Here is a 20,463-nt window from a genome sequence, read left to right as displayed (position 1 = left end):
TATGGGGGATCGGTTAATCCTTTACCAAGACGTCGACTCGTTTGCTTAGACCGGCAAAAGTAGACCCGATTGCTCCACGCCGCGGTTAATCAATCCTGGAGCTCGTTACAGTCGAGCTCTCCGACGGTTCGAGTGACATCGCGTCTCGCCGGCTCGTTTCGGCTCGCACGAGCCACAACAGAACGTCAGAAATTGTTGGTTACATCGATTCCCTTGCAGACAACTTGTACACGGCATTTCCTCGAAACTACCTAACAAAAATACCAATATGCTAGAGCACACCGATAAATGTTAAGGGACATCTCTCAATAAAAACTGAATACCAATAGTTAATGTTTATACGCTTTAGTAACTCCTCTCTCATTGTTATCGGAAAAATTAACAAAAAATATATATCTTCTTTCTCGATAGAAAAACCGCAAGATACACCAGTGGTTACGATCAGTGTCTATGGTAGGGATCTTGTGGACAATATTTTTAATAAAACATAATAGAAACAATATATTAAAAATTGATGATTCTTCACATTGACGTGGATTTTATGAACCTTACACTATTTGTTACCAAAAAATTAAACAAAATCTATGCCCTGTTTTTCACAGTCAATTGAATTGTTAATTATACGTTTGATAAAAATAAAACAGAGTCAATGCATATAATCTTGGTACAACATATCTGAACCATCTTACGATAAATATAAAAATTTTTAAAAATCTGCAACCTATTTTTCAAAAGAAGCATGATCATGGTACCTTGATGGTCGTATTAAGTGTCTACGGTACTGAACTGTACCTTCACAAAAGGCAATAAAAGTTAAAATTCATGATCGTATACTTTGGCACAATTCTTCTGAAGCTTCTGCCAGTAGATACGAAAATTGAAAAAAATAGCCTGCTTTTCGGAAGCGTCATGACGGTCTCCATAGTTGTTCATTTGAACCCTGTTACTCCTGTGTCTGGATGTTTAGATCGATTCTAGGGGGGGGGGGGGCGTGCAGCTACAAAAACGCTTCTTGCAGCATGGGAATTGTTTTCTTGTTGAAGTAGACTACGGTTAACATTGGGTAACTGAAGGGTAAGTGTGGATTCGACCTTAGGTGCCTGGAACCCTTCGCCAGCGTTATTCCATTCCCCTAGGAAAGCTTCGCCTTCGGGAGACATTCGCCGTCGAGCGGCACACCAGACCACACCGTTATTACTAGCGATAAATCGCCACCTTTAATAAGAGCTCGCATGACGTTCCAGACGGAAGCCAGAGACGCCGGGCGTCGCGTCGCGTCGCAGCCATCGTCAACGACGGCGACAGAAAAATCATAATATTCAGCGGACCGCAAGAAACTGGATACCGAAGGTAGTTCGGTTTTGTATAGCCTGATGTCGTTAACCATTTCGGGGGCGATTATTATCTCTGGAAACATCAATTGCGCCCTTTGCAATCGTAATCAATGCTTTCAATTGAAACATAAATATTTGCTACGTCACACGCTGCTTGAACAGCCTGAACAAAGTTCATCGATACATCTCCTGCATACTTGAAGATATTAACAAATATACCGCAACAGTAATACGTAATAAAACAGCGTTATTTCTATCTGGACATTTTCTTCTCCGTTTACCAGATCTTTTATATATATTAAGACTTTATGTCTCATGTTAACATATAGTCTTCCCCCCAATGGTCCTTCCGAAATAAAAGGATTATTGGAGGATTGTTTATGATGAGGAGGATTGATTAAATGAAGATTGTTTAAAATGTTGTCCAAAAGCGACAGCGATTTAATCCAGAATTTAACAAGCTTTTTAAATCCATATGAGGACGCTGCTGAAGTAAGAAAATTGTTCGATCTACCTTTAATTGCTTAATAGATAGATATCTGTCAAGAAGAATCGACAGTGTGGAGAGGGGGGGGGGGGATCATCTACAAACTACAATATATATTCTTTATTTTTCGTCCTCATTTCAGTATAAAAATTCCTACAACTCTTGAAGAACATCGGTGAAAGATTCCGAGCAGTGTTTTTTGTTATTGAATAAATCAGATCATCCAATAAACGATAAAAACACCCCGAGTCGATGTAAGATTGCTTGTCGAATACTCTCGACTGACATTGGAATAGCTGCTCCAGCGGTAATCGCTCCAATCAATGTTAATTTTGTTCTCCTCTCGCGAGTACTCGGTGGATGTATCGTTTATTATCGATGGAGGAACCAATCTCATAGGAGTTAGGGAATTGATTCTGACATTAGTCGTACCGAAAATATCTGCACTTAAGATATTCGTCTCATACATTTCGAAGCGCGACGAAACGGGCAGTGCTCGCGAGAGCTGTGTGCGGAGATGAGACGTTAATTCGAATCGTTTTCATGATCTTCCGTTCCGTTACCACCGCCGGCAATCTCTAACGGCTTTGATTGATTCCCGAATAATTAATCACGATGTAATTGATCGATTGGATGCCGGCGCGTTTTCCGGGCTGCGCTATACATTGATCGTGGCTGTTCCAGCTCAGAAGTTATTCAATCCCACATTTCATTTCGAACAATCAACTTGGATGCCGATTAATTTCTCGACGATTAATTAATCGAATCAAAGACTTACGTAAATATACTGATAATTGTAAAAATTAATATTCCCGCATAAATTTTGATGCAATTAAAAGATATACAGATAAACCTTCGGATAATTAAAAATTGACAGCTAAACACGAAGGTAATTTAACGTGAACCAGGCAATAATAAAAAGAGCTTCTAAATTAATCGGATCAGGTGTAATTCGTCTCTCAACTACTTCATTGAATCGGAAAAGAAAAGAAACATACGAATATTTATAAAAATACATATTCGCACATAAACCTTTGTACACAAAACAAATTTACAGCTAGACCTTGGAGCATTTAAAATGGTTACAGTTAAATATTAAAGCAATATGCAATATAAGCAACAATTGCAATAGAACCACATTAATAAGATTGATCAATATATAGATTAATTAATTAATTAATCGATAGAATCATTTAATCAGATTAATCAATAATTCATTGCTAAATTATTACGTTGAATAAAAAAGAGGAGGAGCACGTAGTCTTCATAATTAGAAAAATGTTCATAAACAAATTGAGTTGATTTTTCGGAAATTTCATGCCCGTTGGTGATGTAGAAAAATTATCAATTGATTCGAAAAGTATTTTATCTATCAGTCCACCAAGTTTCATTCGGCTGTGTGATCATGTAACTCTGCGATTTAATAATTTATCTGAAAAAAATCACTTGTTCTTATCATGTCGAACAAGTCCACGTGGAATTAAATCAGAAAAAATATCCATAGTACTAATATTTCAATAAGTAGATGAACGCATAATTTTTATAGAAACAAAAATGTTTATTAGTGGACCGAGCTTCTTCTACTGAAAAAGCCGAATAATGGTGTCGAAAAGTTGCAAATCGATTACAGGAGCTTTCAAATAATATAGGAGGCGATTTGCTTATCTTTCGGTGGTCGGCAAAGGCAGACTGTGAAAATGGGCGACCATAGTCCGAAAATAGATTACAAACGTAATATTTCGGGCGCCATAAATATTCCCTGTTAACATCGTCGGCCCCTTTCCCTATCGTTTCGCCAGTTGCTCCCCTGCCCTGGTCGGCGTGTTTCGCGTTTCGCGGGCTGCCGCGCCGAGCCGGTTGCCAACGCCACGATCTAATTGGGATAAGACAGATTTTTGTACCAGCTGGCCCTTAATTGGTCGGCCATCATTACGGGTGGTCTCGCGGTTCTAATTGCCGTAGGCGAGTCGCGGATCTTTGTGCGTCGCGTCGCATCGCGCGCGCACTGCACTCAAAAGATTTTCATGGCCGGCGAATTATTTCTAACGACCGGCGACTGTCACGAATAATTTGCGAATCCAAACCGGTTCATTCTTCGTGATGTAATTTAACGTTCCCGTGTCTTTGAGGGACTCTGAAAATTTACTGAACGAGCTTTAGGGAATTCTTAAAAGAATTCTGTGAAGAGACGCGGCGAGGATCAGAGGAATTTTTGTGAATTTGCGATGGAAGAATTTTTAATTGCTGTATTCCAGTAGGTGCTCGCCGCTGAACGTTAAAATGTAATTAATCCTTTACACTCGGAGAATTTGCCTGGAACGTATTTATTAGCGAAATATTAAATAACGCTTCGAATAAAATATAATATGAGATTCAATAATTACGCTATTTAGATTGGAGTTTGCGAAAGCGGTGTTGTTGTTGATTTCATAAAACAACTTTTGAATCATAAAGATGCTATAATTACCAACGTCTAATTACTTTGCATTGAAGGTCCTGCGAAGATCGCGGTATTATAGATAACTGGAGAGGTTTAACTCCGTAAGGATGTAAATACGTTTGCACTCTCATTTAAAAAGAAACATCGATTAATTTGTAAATCATGGTAAATAACTTTGACATTTTTTTGTATTATCAAGCACAAGAAAAGTATTCAATGCGGTCAAGTTCACTTTGTTTATCCAGCACAATTAAAAAGCCATTGAGGAGGACACTATAAGGTCTCGCTAAACCGTGTAAGATTTAATCATCCCGTTGCTACACAAAAAGACACATCTGAGAAACAGCTGTGGAATAAGAATATTTTTGATTCAGTGTAGGTATTGCAAAATTGTATATGTATATTTTACAGCCATTTCTCCTAAAAATTGTGTAAAAATTGACAAGCCTTTCTTTCAAAGTGGAAATCCTCCTCTTCCAGTGGATAGTTTCGAAGATATCTTATTAATTTCCTAATTCCATGTATCCGGTGGTTCATTCCACTTTTGAATCTCTCCTGAACCGGTGAACACGTACACAACGAACGATGACAGCTGGGCAATGATAGTTATCCAAAACACGTATTTCCATCGTGCCATGCTATGCTGTGTCACAAGAAAGCAAGAATTAAAATTACAGGGATTAATATTAATCAAAGCTAATCATTATCGAAATGGTTTTGATCGTCCCAGTTTACGGATTAGCGCAAGCAATCGATTTTCATTCAATGCGCGCGGTGGATAATTTCATTATTGAATAGGTGATTAATTTGCATAGTTCTGTGACACGAGTGAAGAATTAGGTCATGTCCCTCATAATGCCGGGTTCAAAAATACTCTAACCGAAGGTATTTTTCACAGATAATATCACAAATAATTTACTGATTTCATGGTGAATAGCATAGCAATAGCATAGCGTTGACTAGACTACGGATTCTATGCATTTTTTAAAAAACTTATTAGGTCAGATATAAAACAGTGAAAATATTTCACGAATGTAAAAGTACTGTTGCATTATTTACGACTCATTAAAATGATTAAGAAACGAAAGTTCCTACGTAGTTCCTGTATCTTGCAATTAGTGCAAACAATTTTCATACTGCATAAAAATCTGCAGTTCAGCGATGACTAAATTGCGGATCATGATGTATTTACGGTATGTATAGATTTAACAAATACAAAAATAGTTAATTAGTCTGCGTTTTCCGCTAGGAATTCTCTAGTCGAAGTAAGAAAAACGTTTACTTCTTGAAATATTTATGAAATAATTCATAAGAAAGCAAATTTGCAGAAAGATTGACGGTATAGCGACGAGACGAATGATCGGAATGAACACTTTTTTACTGACCCCATCCTCCGTAAGAGCCCCCACCAAGGCCGGCAAAATGAACGCCGAAATTGTCCCCGGTGTGTTCGTGATGCCCATTAAAATTCCAGCATAATTCGGCGCCAGATCATTCTGATTGCAAAGATGTCCGACGAAAATCGTGCCGCACAATATTATACATACGATCAACAGCACGGTGGTAGTCAAGCGATCGCAGCCAATGTACATGATGGCAATAAGGACTATACTCGTTGGGACGCAGCCTGTCAAATTCATTTTTCTATATCATAAACAAAGTTCTTCTTAATTATATAACACAACTCACTTATGAACACAGCAATCTTCCGAGCATTCGTCTGCGTCCAAGAGTTGTTCCTCCTTCCCCAGTCCAACAATCTTCCCACGAACGGGTTCACGATTGCGTTAATTAAGTACGGCGAACAGCTGAGGACTGCGTTCTGCGCGTACAACGAATGTTAATTAATTCGGAATCACCGATTGATTGCTCTTTTCTTACGAATATCGGAAAGAAATCGTAGAGTATCTAGAATACTATTTTTGAAATGTACAACGATGATTGTGCCAATTCTTAATTAATTTGTCATGCAAGTTATGATTTATAATTATTATGTAAATTCATGTGTGCGTGCAGATGCGATCCTTCTTTAACAATGAACCTACTACAGCTGCTCGAATGAACAGCTCCAAATCTTTCCAATTACGATTACGGAAACAATAAAGATGCAATCATTAGAACTGACCAAACGGATTTCATTATCCGTGCACATCTTCCAATAAATAATCGTACAAACCTAAAGAAAATCAATCGTGTCGTTTTTATGAAGTAATTGACAACAGTCACTTTTAGAGCACGCGATGAGTTTGAGTAGTCTCGGATTCATAATTGATTTTATGGCTGGGCCATTGCATCAAAACAGTAAACGAAAGATTGCATCAGAATGAAAAATATGTAGCGTAAGGTATCAGATAATAAAAACGTATCAAAATGAAGCACAGTAAAATGAAAAGAAAACAAAAATCAATGCAAATGAAGCATTGATCGAAATGTATAAAAGTATTTATAGATAAAAATGTGTAAACATCATAAAATAAATATCCCGAAAATGTATGCACCGATTGCTTCAGAGAAACCGAGCATGTACAGTAACGTCTCCCTAATCGACGCTCAGATTGTTCACAAAAATGGACAATTTTGGAAGTGGGAATACGATTATTCGATCCTTGCGGCTCGTTTTTATAATTGTTGACAATCGATAACCACAAAAAATGAGCCACAAGGCTCGAACAATCGTATCTCCACTTCCAAAATTGTCCATTTTCGTGGACAATCTGAACGTCAATTAGAGAGACATTACTGTATTCCCTAAAGATGTGGCCCGAAGACACCGATGCAACCGGCCGGGCCGCTAAATGAAAATTTAATTCCTGAAAAATGTCTGGATGGTACCGGAGACATGTAAACAGCATTCAATGTAAATCAAGCTATTAGCGGGAGTTCGTCCAGGAGAATATGTACCGTTCTTGCGCGTTTTCAAAGCTCGATCGAGGTTCGATGCTCTCGACCCAATGAATCGTAAACCGAAAAATACTCACCGACTTGATGTCAAACCTGAGTATCTTGTTCATGTAGAGGGGTAGTTGCGTGAGCAGAAAGTACCAGCAGAAGTTGCCGAAGGTGTTGACATATAGTAACGAGAGGAACGGCACCGATGTGAAGATCTGTTTCCACGGGACCGGCATGGATGCCGATTCCGGTGTCCTGTGCCCGTACGAGGTCACCAACAGTTCCCTCTCCTTCTCGGTGATGTACTTCTGCTGCTCGGGGCAGTCGGCGAAGAACAGGTAAAACACCAGACACCAAATCAACGGGAGCGTGCCGTGGATGTAAAAGACTGCCTCCCATCCGAGCGAGTGCATGATCATCCCGGAAGTAAGGATGCCGATTACGGTGCCCATCGAGATGCCCGCGTAGATGATCGCGACCCACATGGACTTTTCTTCGTAAACGACCCATTTGCCCACGAGCACATTCACCAGGGGTAGATTCGCCGCGCTCAACAGGCCCGTCAGGAATCTCACGATGTAGAGCACTATCAGCTCGTGAGCCGCGACGGGCACCAATATCGTCAGAATGGCGTTCGCCAGCACGCAGATCAGCAGAACGTTCTTCGAATTGAAACTGCGGAATGTTAAGCGCCGATTCAGTCGCACGAATGTCCTCCGGACACGCGAAAACCGGAGATATTAAAATAGGTGTATAATACGATATACAGGGTGTCCCAAAAATGTCTCGCAATCCGGAAATGGCGGGTTCCTCAGGTCATTTGAAGCAGTTTCATCCTTTACAAAAATTTTCTCAGAGGCACCGTTAACGAGTTATTAACGAAAAACAGTGATCAATGAGAGGCGAGATCACCTGCCGCGAGGTGGCCGAGCCAACGGCGCCAGCGGTCGAGCGGTCGAATCCCAGCTCAGCTAGCGCGAGGCGGCCGAGCCAGCGGCGCCAGCGGTCGAGGCGGTCGAATCCTAGCTCAGATGGCGCGAGGCGGCCGAGCCAGCGGTGCCAGCGGTCGAGGCGGTCGAATCCCAGCTCAGCTGGCGCGAGGCGGCCGAGCCAATGAGCGGAACTGGGCTTCGTGCGCTGGTTGACTGGGCCGCCTCGCGTCACCCGTACTCGATTCTTATCGGTCATTGTTTTTCGTTAATAACTCGTTAACGGTGCCTCGGAGAAAATTTTTGTAAAGGAAAAAGTTGCTTCAAATGATCCGAGGAACCCGCCACTTTCGGATTGCGAGACATTTTTGAGACACTCTGTATAATATAATACAGTTTTAAAAATTTCATGAAAATAAAATATTTTGTTCAGTCAAATTATAATTCAGAAGTTAAGCTGTAAGACAACAATTACTTTCTCAACATTCTTACGTTTTGGAGATTTAGGAAACTAACGAATTTAGGAATATAAGTATTATTGAATCTCTAAATCATGTGGACATAATCTTGTGACGTTGACATGGCGTATGTTACAAGCAATTCAGTGGAATCGTGATACACAGGGTCAGTACGCGGTTTCCTGTTAAATTGCAAAAGTCTACCACAGAGACAGCCGAAATGCTTTAGCGCGTCGATTTCTTGCACTACCTTCACATTCGTAAAAGTGAAATCGAAATTAGAAAGGCGACATTTAAAAGCCCTAGTATTTATAGAAGAAGTTCACGTCGATTTACAGCAGACGCTTCCACTAGAATGCTCGTAGCACACGTGAAGATATTTGCAGCTCGATGAAAACGGGGAATGATAAGCAAAAGCAAGTTATTCGAATTTTCCTGTGTCTTTGATATTCAAAGAGCTTCAGTGATTAACAAGGGACGGTTGAAGGATTTCGTAGACAGCTAACGTTCCTGACAAAGTCTCGCGCTGTGCCCCATTGGTTTAGTTCGTTGTTAGAAAAAATCTTGGTTAAAATTTTTGATATTAAACTAAAAATAAAAGTTCAACGTTTGTTCCTAGAAATCGGAAGGGTTTGGGAGTTTTGATAGATAGGAAGGTAGCCTGATGCCAAGTCTACTGCTGTCACTGCCGCGTATTAAACCTCCATAAAACTTTAATAAGGCACGAGCGGTTATTTTTTGTTAATAAGACAAAAAATCTCAGGTAAGCATCATAAGGAGTTGTTTCTTGTCTTCTATTGCTCAATTGCAAGACTTACGAGCTTAGACGCTTGGTGAATTGTTTCAAAAGAAAATGCTATTGGCGGTCCATTGAGTCGATTGTAACAGTAGCAACGCACCGATCTGAAAAGTATCCGGAAGGAAACATCCCTACGAGGTAGCCAGCGAAGTAAATGCTGATTACTAGACCCTGTTCCGTGGTGGACCAATCGAAAGGACCGTCGATGTCCACAATCGCACCTTCAGGAACTTCGAAATTACATTCGTTATCATCATCCCCTGGGTCTCCGTTCTTCGTAGCCTTGACCATGCCAACGATGATCGTGGATATGTTGACTTTCAGACCGTAGATGATCATATTCGCGATGCAGAGCATTATCGCGAACAGGTATCGCACTATTTGCAGATCTGTCGGAGACACAGAAACATGGAGCATTTTCAAATAAACTGTTCCCCGTCAAATCCCTCGAAGAATAATCTTAATTTAGCAAACTTTATGGAAAATGTATTTATAGAAGTGTTGACAGTCCTGTTTCCTTTCTGTTTCAGGTGAGTCTCGAGTGATAATCTATCTTAAGATCTTGAACACATGAAGCAGACAATACGCATATTACCGTAAGTGTTCTTTTACAGAAGTACAGTAATTTCTCCCTAATTCGCGCTAATTCCCCTAGTTACCGATTATCAACAACTCTAAAAACGAGACGCAAGACTCGAATAATCGAATGTACTCTTTCTATTTTTGTGCACAATCTGAGCGCGAATTAGGGAGAAATTACTGAACTTTATTTTTGGCAAGCCTATCGTAGATCCGTCAGAGTCAATTGAGCCGATTGGGATTTTAAACAGCAATGCATTAAAAAGCACGAACGATAACAAATATTTCATCTCTGATGCAAAGGATTTAACCTATACTGATTTTGACATTTAGCTCACACAAACTGACATCGGCTAATGAATGGAGTTGTATATAAATAGAGAGATAAAAAAAATTATTTCTCGCTCACCCATGGCTTCTATTCTCTTCCTGAAAAACCTTTCATAACAATTACGAAAAAAGTTGTTCATATAGCTCGTTTCTTGCCACTTTTCATGAATCTTCTCTCGATCAAATCTTCGTCCACTTGCATACTCGACAGCTCGATGACCACCATCGAATTGTCATTCACAATATCATAAAAGGTTGTATAGACAATCGTTCATTAAGACGATTTATCGTTCACTCTATCGTCGAACGTTATCGTCGCATCCAGTTTCACATGGCGTGAAGCAACGCGTTATCGTTTGTTTTCAACATTTTAACAGTTCCCAGCACGTCATCGCTAAAACAAAACTATTTATAAAAAATTTCAATATGTTCGTACATCAATTCATCGATCTGACGAAACTTTATTTATCTAACTCATTAATCTGAAAAAAACTCCATGCTTTTATATTGACTTACTATTGCCCATTGATCTCTATCATCACGATTTGCACATGGATACTTTACAATCGTCAAAGACCTACGAAGATTATTTTCAGATCTTGGCGATTATTTGGACAGTATACAGAGCGAATCATTGAACTCTTTCACCTTAATTTGTATGGGAAACTATACGTTGTACAAAAAAATGTTTCGAACAAAAGTTGTTTGATATAAAGAGGAGCATGCGCGGCATTCGTCTGCAGATCAAATGTTGCACATTCCACTTAAGAAACTCAAGATAATCCTCATATTTTAATGAAAAAGGAAAGCATAAAAAAATCCATTGTTGCCGTGTTTGTTCCTCTTTACATGAAACAAGTTTCGTTCTGAACTGTTTTTGCGCATCGTGTAATTTACGAGAAAAATTAAAGTGAAAAAGTTAAACCACTTACCCTGTATACATTAACAAGTACCTTTCATTTAAGTATCGTTAAGGTGCAAATCAGATTGGATAGGAATATGCGCACTGATTCAAACGATGATTTAGCGTCACATTGAACGCCGTCGCTGTGCCACACCGACACGGGCCTCGTGTGTTCAGTTACTCCGCCCGCGCTGTAATTACCGGCGACAATATTCTTATCTAATGTTTGCGGCGATGATGTTTGAAGAAGTATCAACCGTTCGAAAGTTTTTATTGTGCTGCGACGCGACGTCTACCTGTTGAACGCTATCGTTATATAGCGGCAGCGTGCTTTTCGTGACGCGTCGCGACGTCCTCCGCGAAGCTACCGACTCCCGACTCCCGACATTTGCGATTCGCGTCGACGAATAACCGTGCGCTCGTTGTTGCTGAAATTTTGACTAAATAAATATTTAACCTGCCACTCGAGGGCAACGATTCGTTAAGCGGTTCGATGAAAAATGCACGAGTGAAACTTACGGTTGTATTTGCGTGCCGCGGGCGCTTCGGCAATTTTCGCGTAGAGAATTTCAATCCGCAAACATAGCAAACAGAATAAATCAACTGTCACGTTTTACGTAAGATCGCGGATTTTTCTATGCGCTGAAACATGTGTTTTTTTCTCGATTGGAGAGTCATAATCGTGAAAGTACCGACCGCAGAACAAGAACTTACTTTAAGACGAGCATTTGCGCGAACTTTAATTACAAATTTTCAACGAATCTCGCGGAACGCTTGTCAATTAAATGAGTAAATACTGCAGTCCCATGCAGAAACTTATTCATGTGTTTACGGAAGAAAAATCGTACTCTAAAATAAAATAGAATGATGCGAGATTGCATCGCATTGGCGGAGAATCAGACTTTGAACGAAACTGATAACATGTTCAATTGTTTCTGATGTAACAGTTACCTTTAACTGTTAACTTTTTTCTTCTAAGATAACAATTATAAATCCATAACTGTATAAAAATCACGACTTGCTTACCCGTCTATATTTATCCTGTTTTCAGTTCCTTCAAAAATGCTAAGTAAATTGAAAACTAGCACGAACTTTCATATTTTACTTTAGAATATCCGAAACGAAATAAATGTTCCCTCAGAATGTTTATCAATCGAATACAGAATAACCGTTAAACTCGAGCTGTTATAACAGAATTAAAGCGTTAATGTAAAAGTTAACTGAAAACGAAAAAAGAAATAATTCAGAAGTTAAGAGTATACTAATTAACTAATATCTATCAAAGTTTACAATTCAACTATAGTTAAATTCAAGCTTGCGGAGAATGCTTTGGAAATGGAAGTTTGCTATTTTCCCGATGCGCAGAGTCCCGTGATGATATTTAGTTTCGCATTAATGTGAGCGAATCCGTGCTAACATCTGAACTTTCAATTTATAGCATACGATAATAGCGGGGGTAATGCGTGGCACATGTTCTACGAAATTTCCACTATCTACCGAGCCTCCTATAGTTGTCTCCTTGAACAAAAGGCTATTGACACAAAGTGCTGATAAATTAGTGCAGAGCCGAGTGATGCATAAACAGTCTATAGTAGAGATAATGCATGAATATAGGTTGCTGCATAGCGACGCGTTTATCAATACCTTCGCATAATTTATTCACGACGCGAGATTGATGAACGCTCCATTGTCTCCGTAATAAACATTGCGAACGACAGATTGTCTCTGTCGTATCTAATAGCTTCACTCCCATAATTGGGAAACTCGAAATAGCAGGTCGAAAACAGACCTCCCGATCGAAACGGTTATTGCTTCCTTCGATTATACTTTGCCAATTTCGCATTCACAAGACGATTCGAACACTCTTACCACTTTACTATAGGATATAAAATAAATACTTACAACTTTTATAATATTCCAATGAAACTGCACCCATAGCTTTGGCCTTGTAATGTTGTCCTATTCAAGTAGGGCTTTCTGTAATTACAGATTACAAAACACTTTACATACAAAAGAATCATTTCAACAATTTTTTGACAAACTAGCAATAATTTAGACAAGATCGAGGAAAAGAGTTTACTAAAAAGCGAACTTTCAATGCTACACGTAAAACATTCGCATAACATAGCAGCAAGAATGAAGCGTTTAAGAGCAAGTATCCACATACTTATTGAATCGTAGTGTAGTATGTAGCTTGAATCACTAGGATGCAAAGTTCCTGCAATCAATCCGAAAATGAGAACTCGAGAATATTGCCTCTTGTAAGTCGAATTGGCACAAATTTCCGCTTTGGACGCAGAGAAAAATAATCGATTGATTGGAAAGTACGGATGATAATATGAGAAGAGGGGAACGAGGCTGGAATCTACATGAATAAATAACAACCATTTCCACTCAACGCCCGCTCTCTCTTGCAAACGCTGCAGAAAATCGTCGCGTATCGAGATTTGCGTTAGAAGAACCGATCCTCTTCGGATCCTCGCCAACAGCCGTCGAAAATTCTAAGCCGCCCACGCGACTTTCACCTGTCCCGTAAGTTTGACAGACACGCACCTGCTGGAGGCAAACAGAGATCGACGGCGATCGTGTCCGGCTTTGAAACGGTCGGTTTCATTCAGAGTCCGGCCAGGACAGGCGTAACGAAAGGTTCAACGGTAACGGGAACAGGAAGGCTTCGGGTGATTACGAGGACAGCTTACCGAGATGGATGGCTCGGCGAGACAACCGAGTCGGATATAACGTCGCCGGAGACCCCATCTCGAAGCGTTTGTTCGTCGTCGTCCTCGTCGCGGATTCTATTCGGGCCGAGGTGAACGTTCGCGCATATCCGCGCTGAAGGAGCCTGAAAACCACTCGAGAAAATGCGAAGTCTCGACACGTTAAAAATGAATGTGCCATCACGGTTGTGCGTGAAGAGGCGGCGCGGCGCGAGGACTGGAAGAGAAAGAGGACGCCGCGGCCGTGCCGTGCCGGCAGACGCCAGGAAACCGAGGATCGAGACAAAGAGGAGGACAAAGTAGAGGCGCGAACGCAGAGAAAAAAGAAGAAGAATACGAAGAAGAAACCGGCGAAGTGCGTTTTAAAAGTAGGTACAACCCGTTCGACGACGACTCTCGTGGAGAAGTAGAAGCGTTCGAGGCGTCGCGTCGCGACAGGACAAGGATGCCGTCGACCGATTAGACGGAAATCCCCGGATGGAACCGGTCCGAGGACTCGGCCCGGCGATTGTTCGCTGGTCAGCCACTTTCCCGCCTTAAGATTCCCTTCAGAATGTAAACAGACCAAGCTCTTGACGGACGGACCGCAACCTACTCGAAATAGAATCAGTCAAAGGCTGACACTTCTCGCCGGAGGAATACCAATTAGCCGCTGGAAGTCGGTCCTGCTAACAAGCGTGATGCCCTCTCGACTGTCGACTCCCGACTCTCGACTCTCGACGTTCTTCGGCGTTTCGTCCCGTCCCGTCCCGACCCATCGCGTCGCTTCGTCGCGGAACCTCGGACCACCTACCGCGAAAGTAAAGCGAAGCTTTTCTTCCTCCTTTCCCCTCTGCTTTACTCTCTTCTCCGCACCGCTTCGTTCTGCTCCGCTTTGCCATCGTCGCAGCCCTGTCCGTTCGCCGACCATTCGCGTCCGACTGTGACTAATTATAGATGTTTGTCGAGTTTTTATGATGTTTCTCTTTAACGTTGTTGGCTCGCGGAGTTTCGTAACTGATGACGTCGGCGTCGACTCCGGTGCTTGTTAATTATTTGTTTACGTTCGAGGAACATCTTAGAAAAGTCGACGAATACGCTTTCCCGTACTTGTTCAGATATAAGAACGTTGATTGGAACCGGGAGTCGACTGACGCAAAGAGTTCGTCCATATCTGGTGGTTTTGTTAGAACGTTGAATACATAATCGATTAAGGAAAAGTGCACACTTTGCAAACGTGGATAAAACGGGGACTTTCAAATGACGAGTTACTCGCAGCTATTAGAAGAGTCTGAATATTTGAATCGTTTCGAACCAACACGATTCTGTAGACAATTTTTCCGGAACTCCATATTCAAAATGTAGGAAATGCGTAATAGGACATAAAAGGAAATGTCCTAGGATATGTCTGTTTAACTTGTTTTATGAGCCCGCATTCTATCCTAAAGACCGCGTCCCAAATGTCAAGACATTCCATGGCTGATTGTTAACAAAACACTGAACCACGTCATCCGAGATATGTTCCAGCAGCTTCGACGAACCGTGCAGCATATCTAGTTTATGAAAATACATAAAATATGAAACTCTTGTTGGATGTCGACACTTTGAAACTCGTTCAAAATTCATACAGATTTCTATAAACGGAGATACTATCTTGTTGGTTGTATGACCTCCGAGATAAGGACGTCCAAGGGAAAACTAACATCCAAGTAACTACGGACGAATACGAATGCTTTTGAAATCATTGAAGATCTTGCATTTCGATAATAATCGTTTTGGATAAAAGTCAATTAGAACCAGAACTCAAATTCAATCGATATCGATTGCGCATCAAGCAATAGTTAACATCAGGCCATCGTTAATTCCATCGTTTGCTGTCCATCAATCGAGTATTCGCTGACCATCGAGCGTTCGCTGACCATCGAGCGTTCTCGACGAACGGCGGACGCTTCCAAACACGTTGTTATTGCATCCAGACGATCGTAAATATGGCTGTGCCAACAAATGATTCGACCGTTCCTTCATTTTGTATCCAATAAATTCGGGGAGCAGAGAACGATAGACACGTTTCTGATAGAAGATCCGCGGCAACGATTGGGCTCGCAGAGTCCGCTCACGGATGACGCTTAAATGGAAAACGCAAAGGTAAAGCTGCCGTACGGAGATAGACATCGTATCGCTAAAAATATATACAAGGGAGACGAATGGCTGATATATGCGGGCATTAGTTATACAGGAGATGTACGAGCGTCACTCTCACTCGGCGTGGCTCGGAGATCCCGGCGCGCCGCTCCGCGCCTCGCCTCGCCTCGCCTCGCCGCGGCGTGGCGTGGCCCGACGCCCAACCAACGTGCACATCGCACATCCAACATAATCGGAAACGACCCATATTTCCCCGCCGCAATGCGTCAACTTCCCCGCGATTCCCGTTTCGTACCTCCATTTTTCATTCCTCCCCCGTGATCTCGATGTCCAAATTCACCTTCCGTGTCATCAGGACCAACCACTATTCCTTCGTTGTCATCCCCCTGTCTGGGGTAGCGTCGAGCGCGGCGCGTCGGCCTTCTGGGACCAGACCAAGTTCGAGGATCAGCGACGACGGATGATAAACTGTCACCTGTATACTCTTCTTCGGCCGCGAAACCGAAAGTGTTTCCCTCTTCCGAGCATCCATCAAACGGTCTCCTTGTTTTTATTATTGGATACGGCTGGCTCCGATGCCGAAAGTGTTTCCTCTTTATTCGCGCGGTGATCTGCCGGTCTTCTCGGTATCTTCTCTTCAGTCTCTCTGGATCTAAGGTAGCTGCTTCGAGTGTCTTCCCCCCTCTTCTTGCAAGAATCGAACTTCTTGCAGTGTTTTGGTTGATCCTCCAGTGCGAGTTGCTTCCGGATGAGCTATTGAAAGCGTGTCTCCTTCTTCTCGCATTAACCCTTTCGCTGCGGAACGCCTAAAAATGAATTACTCTCTCAGCAGCCGGCGCGATAGTAGATTGTCTGTACGAACGACACGATACGCGCGACGCTCGTAAGACGGTGTGTGAAACCGATTTTGCTGGTCTTTTCTTTGAGGCGACTGGCCGACACGGCAGCCAAACAATAATAGTAATAATAATGATAATAACGATTTTAGTAATTTTTAATAATCTTAAATAATATAGACAATTAATATAATATATTATAACAAAATTTAATAATCGAGCGCCAGAAGGCGCTGTTCGCTGAGAGAAAGTGTCTATAGCCGAGCGCCAAAAGGCGCTGTTCGCAGCGAAAGGGTTAAGCAAGCATCTTTATTCATCTTATTAGATCGGGATTGCTACTGAAAGTATTATTTTCTCTTTCTTTCCACGTCAATAAAGTTCCTCGTATTCAGTTTTGTCATCGACATGGCCTACATCAGATTTGAAACAGCCTCACAAAATAAAATCTTATCTAATGTTCGTAACAAATCTGGAAACCATACTTGTTTTGCGTAAATCAATTAGAAAAGGCAAGTCATAGACACCATAATCTCAATATTAATCATCCGTATGATTGCCAACTTCCAGAACTAATTAATAAATAATGACGCAATTAATCGAAGGTTGTTCTCAAAGGTAACAAGAAATGTTACATGTACAGATCGTTACAATCAGAAATGGATCTCGCAAACATTTTGATCTCAATTTCATTTTAAATAATGGCACGCTATGATCGAAGGTTTTTCGGAAAAGTAATTTGAGATAGTCGTAACAGATCGTTACGTCATCGAATTAAATGCAGTGAGTTAACCACTTTGTGTTTACGCAGCTCGGTCCTTAATTTGCATAAGAAGATCCAAACCTATAGGGTGACTCGAAGCACCAAATGTTCTCGGCACGGTTCGAGCAGCTTGTCTATTTCACAATGACCGTTTCCAAAGTGTAGGTCTGCCTTGGACTTTTTGTCGAATTGATTTACAAAGAGTAAAAAAGAAAAGAGGAGAAATGGCTGGCCATCCATCATCGTTAGCATTTCATTCAACGATAGTCGGTTGAGCGGAAGTTGTCGTCGACGTTGAAAGCTGTGTAAACCAGGTGGACAAACGCGCGGTTTACAACCGTTCAATAGCGACGACGTCTTCGTCTATGCATGCAAATGCGCGCATATTTCTGGTTGCACTGCGAAGTAGACCGCGTTCATTTCCACGTGAACGTTTCATTCCATGCAGAACTCATTGTTCCTTCACGTTTCTCGGATCATCAAAAATTGAACGGTGCGCAGGTTTTCACAGTTATCCAAAATTATCCCCTCAACATTTAATTTGTATACATTATTTCGAACACTGGAAAGTCTTTTCGTTCTCATTCTGTAATAGTATTGCCTGGCATGGCAATACTTAAAGCAATAAGTACGTAGAATCGATGACGTCATTGTTTTTATTATTGTAACTATTAGAATGCATTTAGAATAATAGAATTTTTAGCGAAACGAAAACGATACAGTTTAGTCTATCACATTCGGTAATTAATACCTAGACTGCGGATCATTACGAGAAACAAAAATGATTCGAGTTAATTTCAAGAAAACGAAATTGCGTTAAAATGAATTTCTCTGTTTCACGATTCTAACGAGTCAGGAATTGTTCAACAATGTTTTGAAATTCTAGTAACGTCTTCACGGTTTTGTATTTCGTCTATACAGTTTTATATTACAAGTATCCATGGAATTTAAAGAAATGCAAAAAAGTGGGGCTCTAGTAGTCAATTCCTGCATCGAGGACGTAATTATGCGTTCGTAAGCCTCGAAAGTCACGTTACAACTCTGAGCAACGTGTTAATGATAAGCCAACCGATACACCGCTGTTCCAAATGGTAAATAACCATCTTTCGGTGTAGAAATCCACGCGTATCTAAGCAGAGAGCATCAATATGCATGTAAGCCGACGTTTTAAGGGCTTCGTCGTCCGGCTTAAGCCTGGCCCGGCTCTCCGAACGATAAGAATTAGTGTTGGGTTAGGGAATATCATAATACTGGTAAGCCGTAGAACATATTAAGAGGATCATATCATTCGCGTCCGAGATCCGTAAGACGTTTCAGTTTGATCTGAAAGGAGAGTGGCTTACTGGTGTGGCTCCTAAGCTCGATATACGTTCTGATATACGTCAGCCGTGTCTTACTACTTGTTCGACCCATAATCGCGCCAGAAGTCGACAGCGCGGTACGATATGTGCTCCCTAAATCAATTGTCAACGGAGTCGATCGATTCTCGTCTCGATCCCCGATGCAAACAATGATAAATTATTCTATCGTGTTCACATACTATAGATCATGTATGTCATCTTTAATTGGTGACACAAGTGTTTCTTCGTGCACAGGAATATTTTTGACATGAATTCTTCTGTAATATTAATATTATTTCTGGCATTACTTCAAAAATTGTCAATTTTTGAATCATGTTCATTGTATATTTTACAAATTCGTCGTAAATTTCAATAATTTATAAGAAAATTTAACACCTGTCACGCTCCTGTTTCTTGCAAATTATGCACACAATTCTGATTTCGTTTGAACGAGTGTTGCTTCATTTGACACGAGGCACCAAACGCTTCGATAACAGAGAAACTGTATTCTCGTTTAAAAGGATAGCGCATACGATTAATAGAAGTAATTCCAGTTTTAGAGTTCGAGTGAGACTGCCCGATAGAAAATTCGATAGGCTCAGAAAATTGGTATTCATATTGTTTTTTACTTTGTTGGACGACGTCCAGACGAGCGCGAGCATGACATGCAGCGAAATGTGGCTTCATGTATATGCAGCGAAAAAGATACTTTGCAGGAGTTGGGGGTGTAGAGGAAGAAGCGATACCGCTGTCTAGATGACGGCTCGTCGCTTTTAATGCGATAAAGGGTGTCGTCTCTAGTTTTATCCCATCTCGTCCGGCTATGAGCTTATCCACTGATAATAAACCCATGTGGACTCGCTGATCAACCCTCTGTCCTCGTATGGGGTCCTTCATGCGTTTTACGCTCGCCCCAGTCACCATTAATTATTCTAAAGAACAACGCTGCTTGCGAAAGACAGAAACTTCGGCATTGAGCGTTCAACTCGGTGTCGACAGATGGCGTCTCAGTTCCCTTAATGACGTAATATGCAGTGTACAATACATTTATTTCAATTTCAAATTTCATTTTCTATACTATAAGATAATATAAGATTTGTTACAACGAAGGACGCGAGACTCTCACTATTTAATTTAATCCCTATTTGTATAAATAGGCTGCCAAAATGGATCTAAAATATGCAACAAATGCAATAGCAACAGTTTATCTATACATTCAAATAGTCACGTCGATTCAGATTAACACTAGAATTTCCAAGTACGAAACGCACACAACTAATATACCGAATAATACGCTAGAACCTCGATTACCCCAATTTTCTGTATCCGAATTCTTTGTTATTCGAACAGGCTCACATGTAAATAAATCAAACCATACATTATTTAATCTAGCACAATAATTAAATAACTATTCCGTTCTCCGAGCACTCATTTTTAAATAACTGTGGGTCAACTGTATTTTACTTTATAACAATTACAAGATTGAATTGTGAGCTTGAGTAGAGAAGTTTATCGGAAACATTCCTATTAGAAACGTTTC

General features: G+C 41.0%; 2 protein-coding genes across 16 annotated transcripts in view; one reads left to right on the top strand and one right to left on the bottom strand.

Annotated features, from left to right (window-relative positions):
* Ten-m (teneurin transmembrane protein Ten-m) overlaps positions 1–20,463 on the top strand; it is a 747,607-nt gene that overhangs the window by 131,967 nt on the left and 595,177 nt on the right. The window lies entirely within an intron of this gene.
* LOC117223861 (putative inorganic phosphate cotransporter) lies at positions 4,130–14,781 on the bottom strand. 10 transcript variants are annotated; one of them, XM_076522693.1, is made up of 9 exons: positions 13,849–14,594; positions 13,317–13,367; positions 13,052–13,126; positions 10,325–10,650; positions 9,437–9,725; positions 7,240–7,825; positions 5,951–6,083; positions 5,647–5,888; positions 4,130–4,904 (listed from the first exon to the last, which is right to left on the bottom strand). In XM_076522693.1, exons 4-9 carry the CDS (start codon positions 10,383–10,385, stop codon positions 4,773–4,775), a joined length of 1,443 nt encoding a protein of 480 aa, XP_076378808.1. In that variant the 5' UTR covers positions 10,386–10,650; positions 13,052–13,126; positions 13,317–13,367; positions 13,849–14,594; the 3' UTR covers positions 4,130–4,772. The 10 variants fall into 10 exon arrangements, with proteins under 10 accessions (XP_076378808.1, XP_033332320.1, XP_076378810.1 ...); XM_033476429.2 differs by having other exon boundaries at positions 10,325–10,639; XM_076522695.1 differs by lacking the exons at positions 13,317–13,367; positions 13,849–14,594 and adding an exon at positions 14,660–14,781.

The sequence above is a fragment of the Megalopta genalis genome, chromosome 6, assembly GCF_051020955.1.
Source record: "Megalopta genalis isolate 19385.01 chromosome 6, iyMegGena1_principal, whole genome shotgun sequence".
NCBI lineage: Eukaryota > Metazoa > Arthropoda > Insecta > Hymenoptera > Halictidae > Megalopta > Megalopta genalis.
This window is presented reverse-complemented; position numbering and strand designations above follow the sequence as displayed.